This window comes from Bos javanicus, chromosome 17, assembly GCF_032452875.1.
Source record: "Bos javanicus breed banteng chromosome 17, ARS-OSU_banteng_1.0, whole genome shotgun sequence".
Taxonomy (NCBI): domain Eukaryota; kingdom Metazoa; phylum Chordata; class Mammalia; order Artiodactyla; family Bovidae; genus Bos; species Bos javanicus.
In genome coordinates, this window is record NC_083884.1 from 42,381,690 (window position 1) to 42,395,750 (window position 14,061).

At 37.4% G+C, this 14,061-nt stretch overlaps 1 protein-coding gene across 4 annotated transcripts in view; it reads right to left on the reverse strand.

Moving 5' to 3' along the window:
* Positions 1 to 14,061, reverse strand: part of GRIA2 (glutamate ionotropic receptor AMPA type subunit 2) — a 186,095-nt gene that overhangs the window by 82,945 nt on the left and 89,089 nt on the right. For all 4 annotated transcript variants that reach the window (XM_061384342.1, XM_061384338.1, XM_061384339.1 and 1 more), the window contains exon 3: positions 9,921 to 10,160. In XM_061384342.1, coding sequence (XP_061240326.1) covers positions 9,921 to 10,160 — 240 coding nt within the window. The remainder of the gene's footprint in view (positions 1 to 9,920; positions 10,161 to 14,061) is intronic.

The window sequence follows — 14,061 nt, forward strand, 5'->3', positions numbered from 1 at the left end:
GAGAAGGGACGACAGAGAATGAGCTGGCATCACCAACTCAACTGACATGCGTTTGAGCAAGCACCTGGAGACAGTGAAGGACAGGGAAGGCTGTCATGCTGTAGTTCATGGGGTCACAAAGAGTGGGACATGACTGAGCGACTGAACTGACTGACAGACTGTGGGGAAACTATATCACCTTACAAAGGCTTAAGATATATGTTAACCAACTGGATATATGGGGCTCATTTTTATCCTGATTCAAACTGTGAAAAAAGCAGATGATGTTAGAAACAAATTAATGTTAACTTGCCTATATATGATAATAATACTGTGGTTATATTTAAACCAAGAGAATTATTCTTTCAAAGTACAAACTGAAATATTACAGATGAAATAACAGGATGTGAAGTATCTGCTTGAAAATAATGGTGAGAGGCAGAAGGACAGAGATAAAATGACATTCCTCTTATCAGTCATTAATAAAGTTGGCTTAAGGGTCCTGGAGGGTCTCCATATTATTCTGTCCTTATTGTTATTTAAAATATTTCTTAATGAAAATTAAAAATAATTTACTTCCATTTCAAATTGAAAAGTAGGATCATAAATTAAACTTAAAATGAATTATGTGGAGTTTTGCGGCAAAACAACAAACTCAGTTTCCTCCATTTGGTCTTGTAACAACAATAAAAACAAAATTAAACAAGATTTTCTCAAGGGATAATTTAAACAGGGACTACATGCCATTGTAAAAAATATATTAATGAAGATTTCTTTTGAAAAATTCAGGGATCACCTATGATTTCCATTCACTGTAAATAAATAGCCAGGTTTCCCAGATGGCACAGTAGTAAAGAATCACCTGCCAATGCAGGAAGCACAGGAGACACAATCCTTCCAGGATTCAAGTCCTTTTCTTGATTTTCATCATCAGTGAGGACAGTACCACCATTGTTCATCAGAATCAATTCGATAGCTATTAATGTGCTTGAAAATAGTTATTAAGTTCTTCAGTTTTCTTTTCTAGTAGGGAAAAAAAAGCTAATTTTCTAAACTTTTTCCACTGTCAAGGTCCTACCTTTTCACATTCCAATCATGATGTGACTCTGCTTTGTCACCTCTTTAAAAACTACATATCAGTTTTACATAACATATGCATGTGTATGCACTAAGTCACTCCAGTACTGTCTGACTCTTTGTGACCCTATGGACTGTAGCTCTCTAGGCTCCTCTGCTGCTGCTGCTGCTGCTAAGTCGCTTCAGTCGTGTCCAACTCTGTGCAACCCCATAGATGGCAGCCCACCAGGCTCCGCCGTACCTGGGATTCTCCAGGCAAGAACACTGGAGTGGGTTGCCATTTCCTTCTCCAATGCGTGAAAGTGAAAAGTGAAAGTGAAGTCGCTCAGTTGTGTCCGACTCTTAGCGACCCCATGGACTGTAGCACACCAGGCTCCTCAGTCCATTGAATTCTCCAGGCAAGAATACTAGAGTGGCTTGCCCTGCCCTCCTCCAGGGGATCTTCTAGACCCATGGATCAAACTTGCGTCTCCTGCATCTCAGGCTGGTTCTTTACCTTCGAGCCACCAGGGAAGCCCACACATACGTATATTTCTTTCCTTTTGGACTTTCTTCCCATTCAGGTCACCACAGAGCACTGAGTAAGTTCCCTGTACTATACAGTAGGTTGCCTTCAGTTATCTATTTTATACATAATATCAATAGTGTATATGTGTCAATCCCAGTCTCCCTGTTCATTTCATATCCCTCTTTTTTCCCTTAGTATAAATATGTTTGTTCTCTACATCTATGTCTCTATTTCTGCTTTGCAAGTAAGATCATCTATACCATTTTTATAGATTCCACAGGCATTAATATACAGTATTTGTTTTCCTCTTTCTGACTTACTTCACTCTGTTTGACAGCCTCTGTGATGACCTAAATGGGAAGGAAACCCAAAAGAAGAGGGAATGTATGTGACTGTAAAGCTGATTCACTTTGCTGCACAGCATAAACTGACACAACATTGTAAAACAACTATACTCCAAAAAGAAAAATATGAAACCCACATAACCCACGACCTCTCTTTAAATACATTATTTTGCCTTTTTATACTTAGTATTTGAAGCTATTATATATATGCACAGATAAAAATTCTCTTTTTGCACACCTTAAATAATCATATGGGTGGTGATCTATGTTATAGATTGTCATATAGCACTTATACATGAGCTTCCTTTCTTCTAGGCAATAAATTACTTCATGTTGTTTTCATTTATTATGAAGTTTACCACATACTAAAGTATAATTTCAAGTGGTGATATTCTTAATATTCTGTCCTATCCACCATGAGGCTTCCCTGGTGGCTCAGTGGAAAAGAAGCCCCAGCCAATGCAAGAGACACAAGAGATGTGGTTTCAATCCCTGGGCCAGGAAGATCCCTTGGAAGAGGAAATGTCAACCCACTCCAGTATTCTTGCCTGGAGAATCCCATGGGCAATAGAGCCTGGTAGGCTACAGTCTGAAGGGTTGCAAAGAGATGCACATAACAGCAACTAAACATGCCCGCACACCTATCAACCAACATATATAACAAGACATTTTAAATGTAAATGCCAATATTCTAAACCTAACATTTACTGTCAGATCACCTTGTTCAAAATATGGAGATGATATATAAAATCAATAAAGATGCATTTAAAGAAATGGCTGAATCAAACTCATCCATTTAATGTATCAAAAATAACACAGTTGTGCAGATTCTGTTATTAAAACTCTCAGAATTAATATTCTGTAACCTCTAAAACCCCCCAAAATACATCCATTTATTGATGCTAAACTGCCCAGATGGTACAACATCAGAAATGAATTTAGTTTCATCAGAAGACATGGAAGAATATTCAATCATCTCCTAAGAACAGACAGAAATAATTCACGACTGTGGGCTGATCTGTCCCATATTTTGAAAGGCTGATGTCCCAGCCTTATTAATCCATATTTCAGAGTTGTTTTTTGAGTAATAGTAACTGATTCTCATCAGGCACTCTATCTATCAGATCTAGTCCCTTAAATCTATTTTTCACTTCCACTGTGTAATCATAAGGGATATGATTTAGGTCATACCTGAATGGTCTAGTGGTTCTGCCTCTTGAGAAACCTATATGCAGGTCAGGAAGCAACAGTTAGAACTGGATACGGAACAACAGACTGGTTCCAAATAGGAAAAGGAGTACGTCAAGGCTGTATATTGTCACCCTGCTTATTTAACTTCTATGCAGAGTACATCATGAGAAACACTGGGCTGGAAGAAGCACAAGTTGGAATCAAGATTGCCTGGAGAAATATCAATAACCTCAGACATGCCGATGACACCACCCTTATGGCACAAAGTGAAGAGGAACTAAAAAGCCTCTTGATGAAAGTGAAAGTGGAGAGTGAAAAAGTTGGCTTAAATCTCAACATTCAGAAAATTAAGATCATGGCATCTGGTCCAATCACTTCATGGCAAATAGATGGGGAAACAGTGGAAACAGTGTCAGACTTTATTTTCTTGGGCTCCAAAATCACTGCAGATGGTGACTGCAGCCATGAAATTAAAAGACACTTACTCCTTGGAAGGAAATTATGACCAACCTAGATAGCACATTCAGAAGCGGAGACATTACTTTGCCAACAAAGGTCTGTCTAGTCAAGGCTATGGTTTTTCCTGTGGTCATGTATGGATGTGAGAGTTAGACTGTGAAGAAAGCTGAGTGCCGAAGAATTGATGCTTTTGAACTGTGGTGTTGGAGAAGACTCTTGAGAGTCCCTTGGACTGCAAGGAGATCCAACCAGTCCATTCTAAAGGAGATCAGTCCTGGGTGTTCTTTGGAGGGAATGATGCTAAAGCTGAAACTCCAGTACTTTGGCCACCTCATGTGAAGAGTTGACTCATTGGAAAAGACTCTGATGCTGGGAAGGACTGGGGGCAGGAGGAGAAGGGGACGACAGAGGATGAGATGGCTGGATGGCATCACCGACTCGATGGACGTGAGTCTGGGTGAACTCCGGGAGTTGGTGATGGACCAGAAGGCCTGCAATTCATGGGGTTGCAAAGAGTCAGACATGACTGTGACTGAAGTGAAGTGAACTGAACTGAACTGACTCAAGTATTTTCTCAATGTGGTCTGCCCTTTTCCTAAAACTAAGAGTTTAGTATTATGTTTGGTTATATAAAATTAATAGATAATTTAAAAAAAAATTTTAAATCACTGACTATGCATATCACAAATAATATGGTGAACCAAATTATTCATACAAAACACAAATTAATGCATTTAGTGTCTTGATAACATAGTCTAATTAGGGGAGGAAGTATTACCTCTTTCCCTTCCACACAAACTAGCTTAAAAGTATCTTTATAAATACATTCATCCTTTAATTCAGAATATAAACTTGTATGAACAATGGGAATTCTATATAAATATTGGTTTGTTTAAAACTTTTAGTAGCTGGTTATTCGACCAGCATTTGTACCACTAAATCAGGATATATAAATCCTGGCTTTATTTCTAATTATTTCATTGCTTAGGACAAAGAAAATTTGAGATACACAATTGTTCATCTACAAATAGAAAAAAAAATCTGGAAAATTAACTTTTCTAGCTAATAAATGTACTTAAAATATATTCTGAAAAACCTCAAGAATATTATAGAACTCTAAAATAAAGTTCTATACTCTACTAAATGCTCAGATTTCTGGACAGAAAAAAGAATAGTTAAAGTACTGTTACTTATTTCTTTACTGTATTATTTCTTCATGTGCTTAACTGTTGCTGGATTAGTTATAGCTGTATAACCTATTCATAAGCTGACAATCTCCCTAAATATTCTCTCCAAGTGTTACTAGAAGCAGTTAACAGTCTCATCTTGAGCTAGTGTTCATAATACTGTGACAAAGTTATAGAAAAACCTACAGCCCCTGAACAAGTGAAGTCTAAATGTCTTGCGTGCATGCTGAGTCACTTCAGTTGTGTCCAATTCTGTGAGACCCTATGGACTGTAGCCTGCGGTTCCTCTGTCAACGGGATTCTCCAGGAAAGAAGACTGAAGTGGGTTACCGTTTCCTTCTCCAGGGGATCTTCCCAACCCAGGGTTTGAACCTATGTCTCATATGTCTCCTGCATTGGCAAGCGGATTCTTTACCAGTCGTGACACCTAGGAAGCCCCTTAAATATCTGAGTTTTCACATTTATGGGTGGAATTAAAAATGACTACTGCAAATAGTTCTATTTCATTCAGACCATGTCTTTTTTCTTAAAAATATTTTCTTTGTTGCATTTAAAATTCACTGCCCTTATTCATCTTTCAGGCACATAAATTAATATTTATGGTCACTAAATCAAAGCAGCATGCCTAGACCAGATTAGATTAACATATATTTCCCTCTCTGACTTTCTCAGGAACATGGTAAAAGAAATTTATAATTTGGAAGCATTTTTATTCTATGCATAGTGCCTTTTTAGAACTGGAATCCATGTGCCTTTTTTTCAGGGAAAAACAGTATGGTTCAAAAGTAAAACCAAGTTATAAATCATTAGTTCTGGTTTTACCTACTGTCAACAGCAATGTATTACCTTATTTTATCAACACTAACCCAATAAATAAAAACCACATTTTGAGCACGTTCTGGTTCATATTTAATATATATGTATCCAAAGAAAAACCTACATTGAATGCATTAATATAGGTAACCCCAATACCCTACAGCTCAAATATGTTGAAGATCCATCTAGCTACTCTTTCTGGAGCTTTAGGAAGGATGCTCCGGTAACAGGGAGTTCTAGGCTACTGCCACATAGCTTGGATAAGAGAAGATTCCAGCAGTTCTAAGGGGTCACATGGCACCCCAATCACAAGTAAACCTGAAATAGTCAAAGATCTGCACAAAGATCAGGATGCATCTTTGTCTTCCTTTGTCTACAACTGGTGGGGCGAGGGAACATAACATGAAATAAATGTATGAATAAACATTTTAAAATGTGATACAACAGCAAAGTTATAACAGTTGTCATTAACAAGGAAAAATCAGAGAGCAAGCATCCCATTTCTATAAGACAAGTAAAACATTACATGAAGGACAAGTCTTTTGCCAGTATTTTGAGTCTTACACATTTATCTCTGAAAACAGATTCAGATAAAAGGCCAGTGTAATACTCCACATTAAAACATAAGTATCCATTTAAAAATAACTTGAAAAATGTATCCACAAATTCAATTTTGACTTTAATATACAACTACTTAATAATATCACTCTAATGGTGACCTCTCTATGGCTGCACTTGAACTCAAATCAATTTGTATAATTTAATGATTGGAGATTATCTCATTTCAATTTCATTTAATATTTCTAAAGTGTTAATAAAATCATTTAAATGTCTCAGGTTCTTTTCACAAGTACATAAGTCTATCCTCATCATCTGATCCTTTATTTCCCAGAGCTTGTCTTTCTTCTCTCTTCAAATACTAGAGTTTCTCTTTTTCTATTTCTATCAGCTGTTGTCTCCTTGAATTATCTCAAAAGTTCAGTGTCAACTAGAGGGCGCAGTAGAGAGGGTGAAGTGTGTCCCTAAAGATAAAATGCCACCTTCCACCTCATCAAAAAGGAGAATTCATCTCTGATCCTTTGATTTAGCAAGCAGGATTCAGGTTCTAATATCATCTCAAAACACACAGATGTTCAACTCATTCATTTATTAACCCCATTTATTGATTATCAACTCTGTTCCAGCATTATCTTAAGCACTGTATGTACAGTTAAGTGTAGTGGTTACTGCCAGGGCATTGGCTTCCTGTGCATATAGCCAGATCTTAAACAAAGAGATTAAAATCTGTATGATTAAACAGTTCCTAGAACAGACTAGAAGCTTAATTCTTGGGTGAAAGAATGAACATCAATATTAATTGTATATTGTGATAAGTACTATAGGAAAAAAAGAGGTTACTTTGAGAGAAGATAACAATATTAAATGCATCTCTGTGGGAATGTTATATAACCTGAGACCTAAGCAGAATTTTTACGAGAATGTGCAGAGATTTGAGGTGAAAGAGTTTGGTACATCTGAGAAAGTGAAAGAATGTTAGTGAAATGGGTTTAGCTTGGTAGATGAGCAAGACCATAGTATAAATAGGCAGGAAGCAAATACTAATAAGACCCTAAAGTCATGTTAGTAATTTTTAACTTTATCTTCATTATAATGAAGAGTCATTGGAGTATATTCAGCAATGTGGCCAGAAAAGCACATAAAACAGTCAAAAAATAGAGCTACGATATGATCCAACAATCCCACTCCTGGGCATGTGTTGTGCTCAGTCGTTAGTTGTGTCAGACTATTTGCAACCCCACGGACAGTAACCCACCAGGATCCTTGTGGAATTTTCCAGGCAACAATACTGAAGTGTGTTGCCATTTCCTACTCCAGGGGATCTTCCCAAACCCAGGGATTGAACCCACGTTTCTTGTGTCTCCTGCATTGGCAGGTAGGTTCTTTACCACTGAGCCAGCTGAGAAGCCACTCCTGGGCAAATATTCAGGGAAAACCATAATTCAAAAAGATGGACCCTGATGTTCATTGCAGCACTATTTACGATAGCCATGATATGAAAACCACCTAAATGTCCATCTATAGAAAAATGGATAAAGATGTGGTGTATATATATATATATATATATATATATATATATATATATATATACACACATATATATATACAATGAAATATATTCAGTCATCAAAAAATTAAATAATGCCATTTGCAGCAACATAGATGGACCTAGAGATTGTCATATTAAGTGAAATAAGTCAGACAAATATCATATGATATCACTTATATGTGGAATCTAAAAAAAATGACACAAATGAACTTGTTTACAAAGCAGAACCAAACTCACAGACATAGAAAACAAACTTATGATTACCAAAGGGTAAACAGACTGAGATATAAATTAGACGCTTGGGATTAATATCCACACACTAGTACATATAGAATAGATAAACAACAAGGACCTACTGTGTAGCACAGGGACCTCGATTCAATATCCTGTAACATTCTATGTGGGAAAAAAGTCTGAAAGAGTGGATATTTGTATACATATAACTGAACTTTGCTGTACACCTGAAACTAACACAATATTGTAAATCAACTGTACCCCAATATAAAGCAATGCTAAATTTAAAGAAATTAATAAAAGCATTCAAAGTTTCTGGCTCCTTTATGGAAAATGGATTGAAGAGAAACAAGTACAGAAATGGAAGGATGAAGGATGAGCACATGGGCCTGGAGACTTGACAAGGACACAGAAGACTGGCTAGAAATAAAAGTCATTTAGATGGTAGAAATCCTAGAAGAGGGGTCAAGAGTGAAAGAGTCAGCAGAGGGCAAGATGCTAAGCCGTTTATCCCATGAAAAAGAAGGATACTTCAGAGCAACCCAGCACACTGGAATCTGTATTTACTCTAAACAGTTCTGTGTTTCAGTTTTTCACTCCCCATGGGTAGAGCAAAGCTCTCCCTTCTCAAAGCAGGAAGAAACTTGCTCAGTTTGTATAGTGATGACTGACTTTCCCACAGAGTGTTCTTACTCTCAGGACTGGAGACCAGGACAGAGAACCTGACACTAGGCTCTGGTTGCTGCAGTCAACGTCTGCAAACTGATCCTGGGGAAGGGCTGGTGCCTGGCTCCCGGCTCCGCTGTCTTTGCAGGAAAGCAAGGTGCCTTCTCCTGGTAGGAATAAGCTTCTGGCTTTCCCCTGAACCCTTAAAGCACGCTGCTCCCTGAACAGGCTGGTATTTTGGCAATGGTGGTCCTCAATACTTCCGAGTTTGGTGGTGGATACTCTTTTGAGAAAAATCACCTATGACCATGTACACAAAGCGTTCATACTATTTTAGGAAGTACACAGGCCCATTGAAGCTGAATCACAGACCCAGGAATGGTTAGCAATACCTAGAATTCTATGACATGTAAGGTTAATCAGGTCTGCTAATACCAAACTTCAGGATAAATGATGTGGGAAACACAAAGCAAGTACTCTCATCCCCAAAATAAAAACTAGCATAATGAGCCTAGACTCTAATTGGCATGCTAATCCAAACCATCTCCTCATAAGTAACCACAGAGACTTGTGACAAAGCTGTGGTATCAAAAGACTTGAGTTCAGCTGAACCACACATGAATGAATCATGAAAAAGTCTTTCAATGTCTCTAAGATTTAGGAATCTCATTACAAAGCAAGGTTAATAACAACCATCCTTGCCTGTTCAAACTTTTTCATGGGGCAATATGTAATACTTATACATTTTTTAGATGTTCTTATTTGCATATTTACTCAGATCTTACTTACACTAGTTTCCAAGGAGTCACTTCACTCACCTTAGACTGGGAATATAGTCCTCTTAAGGTCTGAGCTGCTGATATCAGAAAGGGCTGTTCACATTACAACAGAACATACAGGCATTATGTGAACACAATCTATCTCTATAAATTGTACATCCACAACGTTTTTGTTTATTTTATTCTAAATATGCTTCCTAGTTCAAATTGCATTTCATTTTCAGAGCATAGTTAAGCCAAGTTACCCTTGGACTATGGCTTCCCCAGTGGCTCAGCAGTACACAATCTGCCTGCAATGGAGAAGACAGAAGTTCGATCCCTGGATTGGGAAGATCCCCTGGAGGAGGGTGTGGCAACCCACTCCAGTATTCTTGCCTGTAGAATCCCATGGACAGAGGAAACTGGCAGGCTATAGCTCATAGGGTAACAAAGAGTCAGACACTACTGAAGTGACTAAGCATGCACGCACCCTTGGAATATACTCACACAGCTCGATATCATGTGTAAGTATGGATATGATGTGTGGGCATTGAATTTGACCCATTACAAAAAGAGAGAGGCATTGTCGCTTACCTCTGTCACTGTCGTAGAGGTAGGCAAACTTGTCCCACTGGTAGTACTCAATCAAGCTGAGGAGGGCTCCTTTGAGGTCCGGTCGCATCTGAATGACAAATGGATGGGTGCCATCTGTTGGGAAGCTGGGAGTGATGAAGGACACATGGAGTGTGCCACAAAATGATGTGATGGTGTTTACTGACTTCTTGTCATAAAATCCAAAAATAGCATAGACTCCTCTTGAAAACTGGGAGCAGACTAGAAGAACAGGGGAAATAGAAAGATAAGTCATTGAAATTGGCATACAATCACATGCATTTGCTTGAAGCTAATGTCATTTTATATAATATACAAAAGAATCAACAAATTAAAACAGAGAGAGAGCTGATAATTCATCAAATTTATGAAGACTTACTCTATTTGAGAAATACAAAGATTTATAAAGCATTAAAAAATAATTCTGGTTATGGGACTATATCAAACTTAAAAGTTTTTGCACAGTGAAAGAAACTATCAACAAATCTAAAAAGGCAGCCTACTGAATGGGAGAGGATAATTTGCAAATCATATATCTGATTGGGGGTTAATATCCAGCATATACAAATAACTCATATAGCTCAACAAAAAATGAAAACAACCCAATTAAAAAGTGGCAGAGGACCTGAGTAGATATTTTTCCCAAGAATACATACAGATGGCCAACAGACACATGAAAAGATGTTCAACATCATTAATATTGCTGCCGCTGCTGTTGCTAAGTCACTTCAGTCGTGTCTGACTCTATGTGACCCCATAGACAGCAGCCCACCAGGCTCCCCTGTCCTTGGGATTCTCCAGGCAAGAACACTGGAGTGGGTTGCCATTTCCTTCTCCAATGAATGAAAGTGAAAGGTGAAAGTGAAGTCACTCAGTCGTGTCCGACTCTTAGCGACCCCATGGACTGTAGCCCACCAGGCTCCTCCGTCCATGGGATTTTCCAGGCAAGAGTATTAGCGAAATGTAAATCAAACCCCACAATGAGACATCACCTCACACCCATTAAAGTGGGCATCATCAAAACACAACAAATAACAAGTGTTGGCAATATATGGAGAAAGGCAAATCCTTGCACAGTGTTAGTAGAAGGTAAATTTGTACAGCAACTATGTAAAACATTACAGTGATTCCTCAAAAAATTAAAAGTAGAACTACCATCAAGCAATTCTACTTCTGGGTACTTTTCTAAAGTAATGCACCCCTATAATGTTCACAGCAGTGTTATTCATAATAGCCAAGACATGGAACCAACATAAGTGACCATCAACATATAAGTAGGTAAAGAAGATGTGGTGTGTATATATATAAGGAAATATTACTCAGCTATTAAAAAAAAAGAAGAAAATCATGGATAGACCTAAAGCATATTGTGCTAAGTGAAATAAGCAAATACTGTATGACTTCATTTATATGTGGAATCTAAAAGACAAAACAATTATGTAAATATAACAAAACAGAAACAGATACAGAGAATAAAGAGATGATCACCAGTGGGGTGGGGATAAGGGGTATGGATGAGTGAAATATGTGAAGGGAATCAAGTGGTATGAATTCCAGTTGCAAGATAAATGAGTCATAGGGATGAAATGTACATTGTGAGGAATATAGTCAATAGTACTTTGTATGGTGACAGATGGACTTATCATGGTGATTATTTTGTAATATACAGAAATAAGGAATTATGTTGTGCACCAGGCAGTAACATAGCACTGTAGGTCAATTATACATGAAACACAAACAAACTCATAAAAAAAAAATATTCTGTTTGGGGTCGCCAGAGCTGAGGAGTGGGGAAAGGGACAATTGGATGAAAGGAGTCAAATGTATGAAATTACTGTTATAAGATAAAGAAGTATTAGGGATGTAATATGAAGTGAAGTGAAGTGAAAGTGTTTGTCGCTCAGTCATGCCTGACTCTTTGTGACCCCATGGACTGTAGCCCACCAGGTTTCTCTGCCCATGGTATTTTCCAGGCAAGAACACTGGAGTGGTTAGTCATTCCCTTTGCCAGGGAATATTTCTGGCTAGAGATCGAACCTGTTCCATGTGCATTGGCAGGTACATTCTTCACCATCTGAGCCACGAGGAAAGCCCAAGGATGTAATATAAGACATAGTAAATGTAATTAACACTGCAGAATGTTATATATGAAAGTTGTTAAGAGAGTAAACCTTAATAGCTCTCATCTCAAAATTTTTACATTTTTCTTTTATTTTGTATCTATGTGATATTATGAATGTTCACCAAACTTACTGTGGTCATCATTTCATGATATACGTAAGTCAAATCATTATGCTGTCTGCCTTAAACTCATACAGTGCTGTATGTCAATTACATCTCCATAAAACAGGGCTTCCTTGGTGGCTCAGATGGTAAAGAACCTGCCTGCAAAGCAGGAGACCCAGACTTGACCTGTGAGTCAGGAAGATCCCCTGGAAAAGGGGACGTCTACAAACTTCAGTATCCTGGCTTCGAAAATTTCATGGACAGAAGCCTAGTGGCCTACAGTCTATGGGATTTCAAAGAGTTGGACATGACTGAGCAACTAACACTTTCAGAACTGGAAGAAAAAAATAAACATGTACATTATTAGTTAACAGCCTATGTAAATGTAAACATACTTTAGGATAGCTTTATAAAAAACAAGAGTACAAGTAAAAATCATTAATTGTAAGAAGAACTAACTGCCATTATCTGGGATTTATATATATTCATGAGAGTTCATTCCTTATATTAGCTGATTCTTTTAAAAGGCTTTATTGTGCTAATAATGCTTTTATACTACACAATTGGTGTGCTTATGAAAAGTCCCATGCTGACCAAAACCTCTTTGAGAGAAGATAGAAGCAGGCCTGGCATCACGCATAGACACATGTCTCCCAAAAAGGACATCTCTCGCCCTCAGAGACTGAGTCAAGTAGCAGCTGAATGAAGCTCAGAACTCCTAACCTTTTTTAACCTTTCGCATGAATTTAATTTATGCATGTGTCTACTTCACATGAGACAAAATATTATCAAAATGCTTTGGTTTAGAATCATTCTTAGAAGGAAAAATACAATATTTTATTGGGAAGTCCCCATCACTCCCACAATACCTTGTTCTCTACTGTTACTTGTATTTCAGTGAAGAACCTTCTCCCAAACCCTCCCCTGCAGTCAGACCATCACTAAGTCGTGGTCATTCGAATACCTAAATGTACTCCAAGGTTGTCCCCTGATGTCTTTCTCTACTCCATCCGGTTCACTAACAGCATATGTTATGTACCTGGTGCTTGCCCTGTGGCCTGGCATGGTACATTAACTTACCTATTTCTCGTGATAACCCTCAAAATGGGAACTATTATTATTTCCAAATTGCTGATAGGAAAATTAAAATGTAGGAAGACGAAGTGACTTAACCAGTCAGACATCTAGTAAATGAGAGATGCTGTATTGAAACCCAAACAGTTGGGATTCAGAGTCCACACTCTTTATTAATGGATAATACTGTGTTTCTCACTCAGATTAGTGGAATACCTACCCAGTGTTCTTCCTTCATCCAGTTATGCCCCTTTCATTCAATTCTCCACAATTTAACCAGAATAATTTTTGAAACACAAATTTAATCCTATCTTTCTGAGAAGTAGGGTTCCTTTGTCCAAGACTAACCCCTGCAACACACAATACAAACCATAGACTCCAGCACTTAAGACAACAAATTTAGGTCAACTACATGCTTTGAGTGGATGAATAACTGATGTTTTTTAATTTCAAAGTTTATTTCAATCCAAAATATGAAAGTCAGCTATCCAAACTTCCTTTTACATTGATTAAACTTCATTTAAAGGATAAAGCCAATACTATCATATTTCACTTTAATTTAGTCACAAAAAAAAAGATCCATAGAAAAAGTAGATTTATTTCATAAATAAGAGTATTATTTATTTTCATAAGTAAAGGTAATTGTTTAATAATAAGAAAGTTGCCAAAGATTATAATAGCTAATTGCAGGCAATCAATACATGATAGGCAATAATTTCTAATGACTACTGTGTGATATGAAGTGAAAGGAAAGCCAGATTAATTAGTTATTTCTTTGAGTGGCCTTTATTCATCAAATATTCCTATTTTCCTTTAAATATTT